The sequence below is a fragment of the Limulus polyphemus genome, unplaced genomic scaffold (assembly GCF_000517525.1).
Source record: "Limulus polyphemus unplaced genomic scaffold, Limulus_polyphemus-2.1.2 Scaffold6671, whole genome shotgun sequence".
Classification (NCBI taxonomy): Eukaryota; Metazoa; Arthropoda; class Merostomata; order Xiphosura; family Limulidae; genus Limulus; species Limulus polyphemus.
In genome coordinates, this window is record NW_013672281.1 from 25,524 (window position 1) to 31,356 (window position 5,833).

A 5,833-nucleotide genomic window follows, 5' to 3' on the forward strand; every position below is an offset into this window, starting at 1 on the left:
CAACAGTGTATTATCAATATAGTAAATAAGAAAATGAAATATACTATTAGCTTTTAAAACTTAAATGAACTAAACTGTTGCACATGTCAGTACTGTTATTAAACATTAAAAATCTACTTTTTTCTTTTTTAATTCTTCAAGTTTGTCATTATCAAAATCTTTTGGAAATGAGCGTAATGCACTGTGTAACGGCAGTCTACATTGTATGCCAGGGTAAAGTCAGAAGTACTGCGCAAAAAATGGCCTATAGCGTTTCAATCTTTTTTTTTTTACACGTACTATAGTAAATTGTTTATTTGTTTCTTTCTTGTGAAGCTCAAAGCTACACATTGGGGTGTCTGTACTATGCCCACCACGGGTAAAGAAATCGATTTTTAGCGTCATAAGCCCTAATACTTACTGGTGGGCATAGTAAATTAGGAAATCAACTTGTAAATTTTTACAGTAAACGTAACTTTTTTTTATTGGATTTATTCGTGCATTTCGATGAAGAAGTGGTAATTTTTATGTAAATATTTTTGCAACACATAAATTGTTCCATACGTTTTTACCGTGGATTTTTAGCTGTATCGTTGAGTATGAGCAACCGGACAATCAAAACAATACTACATTCAGTGATTTTCTAGTGAAAACCGTCATTTTACACAAGTAATAAATTCAGTAGGGGTGGCGGCAGATAGGCTTAGTAGCTTTGCCGTTACATACAAAATACAAATAGTTGTAATAAATTATTTTATTTGAATCGTCTTTTCCTTAATTAGTGAACCACCATTTTTAGAAAGTGTTAGGGTAACAATTTGTTTTAGTTTAACCCATTCAACATATTATTTGGTATTCGTTAATAGTTTCATCTGTCAAATGTCGGTGAATAAGACTTTGAGGAATTTGTATTAAAAATGCACCATCTGTTGGTACCTAATTTTGAAATATTAACCAGATGTAAGGCAGCCAATCAACAGCACCCTACCATTCGCTAAGGGGTTGACCACCACTATCATAACTCACCCATGATTTTTTAAGTTTATCTTTCCTCGCGCTAGAGGTAACTGTATTTTTGAATATTAGGCTTAATGTTTATTCCTCATTTTACATGAAATTACCTATAAAGTTTTTGTTTAGTGGTACATGTGATACATAGAGTAACATTTTTATTACAAACGGTACGTTGAGAGCAAAGTCCAATAAATACTACTACGTGCGGGCCAAACGAGACTTAGTGTACCTTGACTGTGTATCTGAGGGTCCATGGTTCGCGTCATGTTGCCGCAAGAACGTGATCCGCCTTTAGGGACGTGGGCGCGTTATACGATGACGGTCAAATTTTCATTACACTAACCCAAGAGTTGGCGGTGGGTGCTGTTAACAGTCTTCCCTTCAGTCTATCAGTTTAAAACCTGGAACGGCTGGCTCAGATAACCCTTGTTTACGCTTGCTCGAACATCTAACACAACTAAGTACATTATGATGACACACGATTGAAGTCTGATAAAGTATATTGTGGGATATACTCACTTCCGTTTTTTAAGCTACCTGGAAGTTTCGTGTTTTTTTTTCGTACAGTGCTCTGGTGATACACTTAATTATATGGATTTTATAAGATCCTCTTGATATAAACATACCCATATTGTGTAATATAACGTGTTACTTAAAGTGCGTAAGTTTGTTTCAGCGTAAAGCTGCACGATGAGTCAATTGTGCCCTATCCACCACCAGGGATCGAAACCCGGATTTTAGCATTACAAATCCGTAAACTTACTACTTCTCCATTGGGGAGATGCTACATAGAATAGTAATGGTAGTCGGTAATATCAATTTTGAGTTTATTTTGTAGTGATGTCGAATTTCAAAGAAGCACATTTTGAAAATATTATGATTACATAACGTTTAGGAACAACAAGAGACCTATTGGTCCATCTAGGCTGTCAGTGGCGGGTATTAATTTTCGAAACTGAAGCATTTAAACTTGTTTACGTGGGGTTTCAATGAGGTATTTACGAAACCTCAATATTGAAATTTACGGGATTTTTTTGCTTCATATTGTTGCAAAGAAAATCCCTGCAAACTGATCCTTAAAGGACGCCACTGAGCTATTACATTTTGAAAGATTTTGAGTTGTGTAATTATCCAAAAAATCATTTTGTATTACCTAATTTTATTACTAAAGTACAATTTGTTTTTTAGGGGCTGTTCATGAATTACGGAACTGTCATTTAAACCGAGTCGGCTCTAGGCGAACCTCTCAAAACTTAGTATTCCCTGTGAATTAAGTTTGATGGGGATCTGGGAAGAACTGTTAATTGTAATGTCGATTTTGGCGCTCTGTGCAGGGGCACATGTCACTCACACCAAGGGCCGGCAACCAGAGAAACCTTAATGTTGTGATTGTAACCTCTATAGTTGGCAGGCTGATTAAGAAACAGAGAAACCTTCATATTGTGATTGTAACCTGTATTGTTGGCAGGCTGTTTAGCAAACAGATAAATCTTCATATAGTGATTGTAACCTCTATTGTTGGCAGGCTGAGTATCGTTTTAAAGACGTAGTCAGTTATTGTGGTGGATATATGTGACCAATGGCTATAAATATAGTTGTAGTACATGAAATGTGGAGCCTGGAAAATGCATTATTTCGTGTCCAATGTTCTTATGATTCAGATACTTCATTCGGAAAGAATTAAAGATGCTTTGAGACATTTTGGTGTAGCATTTATCTTTGTAAACAGAATAGCTTGCTGTGAAACATACCTATTAATTACACACAGTTTTAGAGGGGGGAGGAGTTAATTTTCTACAAACAGAATGAAGGGTGAGTCAACTTTCTGAATAGTGGAATCACCCATTTCCTTGCGGGTGGTTTTCAAGGTTTCATTTGGACCCCACCCTGAGAAAACTTGTCACTGCTTAAAGTGCTGTAGTGTACATTATTTCCAACACATGCAGTAAGGCTACTAAAAGTACATATCAAATATACAATACAAAACATTACGTATCTAGATTTGAAACGCTGGGGATTTATTTTTATATTTCGTCCATTTGCTATGTACACATAACTGATGTATCCTGCACATAACTGATGTATCTTGCTTGTTTGTGGAATTTCGCTTAAAGTTTCTCAACGGCTATCTACTCTGATCATTTTTAATTTTGAAATGATAAGCTAGAGGGAAGGCAAGTAATCAACAACAGCCACCGCCAACTCTTGGCCCATTTTACCAACGAAATGCGAGTTTAATTCCCCCGCGGCTGAAAGGACGAGCATGTTCAGTGACGGTTTCGAACCTTTGATTTATAGATTGCGAATCGTATGCCCTAACCACCGGGTCATGCGAAACATTCACCACTGATTTAATTGTAGTCGCCATATTCATATAGCCTTCACACTAAAGCACTGCAGCAATAATAAAATAATAACACGTAGAGAATGACTATATGAATTGCTCTATGGTATTATATATCCTGGGGTAAAAATTGTCTTCGTGAACTGTATATAACAATATTCCATAAACATTACACCTTTAGTTGTGTATACTCAAAGTAACATGTTGATATCAGTCACAAATTTACGTCAATTCTTTCATACGTTTATTTAAACTGTATCTTTCAGGTGATGTTGTCTTAGAAATAGACATATTTTTTTAATTACTTCATAGTTTTCTGAAATGGAAGGTGTATTTATTTACAAGTGCAACCTAAGCCTTGCCTATTATTTTCTGATATCACTTTTTTGTATTTTTTAGTCTTTGAAAAGTTGTAATTAGGCTGCATTAGTTTTTGTGATTTTATATTTTTAATTATTTTTCTGTAATAATTTCATAATTCACCAATAGATGGCAGTATTCCTGCCAAAAAAGCAAAGAAAAATAATTTTTTGATGTGGTGGAAGAAATATTCCACAGAATTTAAAAAAATGTATTTGGTATTGTTTTATGTGACAGTTACAACACGAAATAAACTGTTATCTTATATACAGAAACTTGTTTTATCCTTATTAGAAGATCCACATCGTAAAACACGGTGAATTATCATCGTGTCACTAGCACAAGAAACACTAAACTAGATTAAAATTATTGATACTTTAAAAATATAGAGGCTTAAATGTTCATTACATCACAAGTTAGATAGCAGTTAGTAAAATTATACCTAGAATCTCCTTAAGTGTGTGACATGCTACGCGTTTTTTCAACGTGTGAAAATACGCAAGAACGTGTTTTCATTATAACAATTGCATAACGCTATGCGCCAATCACTTTATTTATAACTTACGAAACAATAAGAAGACTTATCAACAAAAGTGTGAGAATCGGCCAGCTGCTCTCCCAAACGCTCAGCTTTAAATAGCGAGAAGAACTAGTATCTGGGTGACCATGCTTGTAACGATACTTTTGAGCGTATTGTTGGCGGCAGCTAGCGGAGAAGAAAAATGCGAGCAGGGTTCGAACTGCAAAATACCAGACTGTCGCTGCGCGAGTAATAATTTGGATTATCATAAAATTAGCACGAAAGATATCCCTCAGTTTATTCTCCTAACGTTCGATGACGCGTTAAACATCCTAAACAACGTTACTTACCACGATATCTTTTTAAGCGGGAAAAAAAATAAGAAAAATGGGTGTCCAATAGCCGGAACGTTCTTTGTCACCCACGAGTATAACGATTACACCCTGGTTCACGAGTACTGGCGGCAAGGTAACGAGATAGCTAGCCACTCCATCAGGTAAATATACGTTTTCATTATTCAAACACAATAACTCTAGAATACATTCGCAAAATCAATAGAATAGAAGTATCACGTACAATAAATTGTCAAGTTGTTGTAACGTACAAAACCTAATACAGAAGATTAGCTGTGTTTCATTCATCTTTCGAAAGAGAATATTCATACAGACAATTATTAAGTAGTGTTGAGCCAAATACTAGGCCATTTCGAAGCCAGCAGAAAGTTCAGAATAGTGCCAATGTAGAACAATGCTCATATCCGCAAAAGTACGAAAAGGTGCCCTCCGACCCAAAAAAAAGGCACCGCGATGAAATTGTGCGTACCTCTTCCTCTTTGTATCATTAACGATTTCAAGTTACTCTAGGTTCACAATGTTCAAGTACAACAGGTGTTTTTCACTATATGTGACAGATAACTTATATAACAGAGAAAGTTAGAAAAACATATAGTTATAAAAAGGTGGGAAAATATTCAGAGACCTACACACATTGATAGAAATATGACCGTACAGATAATGTACATCCAACGGACTTTTGTGCGTCTGAACTTCTTATATTTGAAAGCTCATGTCAACATACAGTAGATGATCTAGGAAAAGTCTCTCAGAAAGGTGGCATCATATTCGCCTCACTGTCGCAAATACATGATGAAATGGATATCGTGATGTTAGGCTATAGTTCATAATCCTGGCGGCCAGACTGAACACGATCGACTATATAAGCTAAAAGGACAGATTTAGATTTGAATTTTTTTAAGGCATTATAAACCTACATAAACTCTTTGAACAAGTAAACATCCTAGTGTAACTCTGTGGTCAGGACTGCATGAGTTTAATATGGACCTGTAAACATCCTAGTGTAACTGTGTAGTCAGGACTGCATGAGTTTAATGAACAAGTAAACATCCTAGTGTAACTCTGTGGTCAGGACTGCATGAGTTTAATATGGACCTGTAAACATCCTAGTGTAACTGTAGTCAGGACTGCATGAGTTTAATGAACATGTAAACATCCTAGTGTAACTGTGTAGTCAGGACTGCATGAGTTTAATGAACAAGTAAACATCCTAGTGTAACTGTGTAGTCAGGACTGTTTTAAACTCATGCAGTCCTGACTACA

General features: G+C 35.7%; 1 protein-coding gene across 1 annotated transcript in view; it reads left to right on the forward strand.

The window, feature by feature from the left end:
• Positions 1-4,279: 4,279 nt before the first annotated feature.
• The window catches only part of LOC106473957, a 3,636-nt gene continuing 2,082 nt past the window's right edge, over positions 4,280-5,833 (forward strand). Inside the window, exon 1 of the mRNA XM_013934646.2 lies at positions 4,280-4,713. Coding sequence (XP_013790100.1) covers positions 4,364-4,713 — 350 coding nt within the window. The 5' untranslated portion in view covers positions 4,280-4,363. The remainder of the gene's footprint in view (positions 4,714-5,833) is intronic.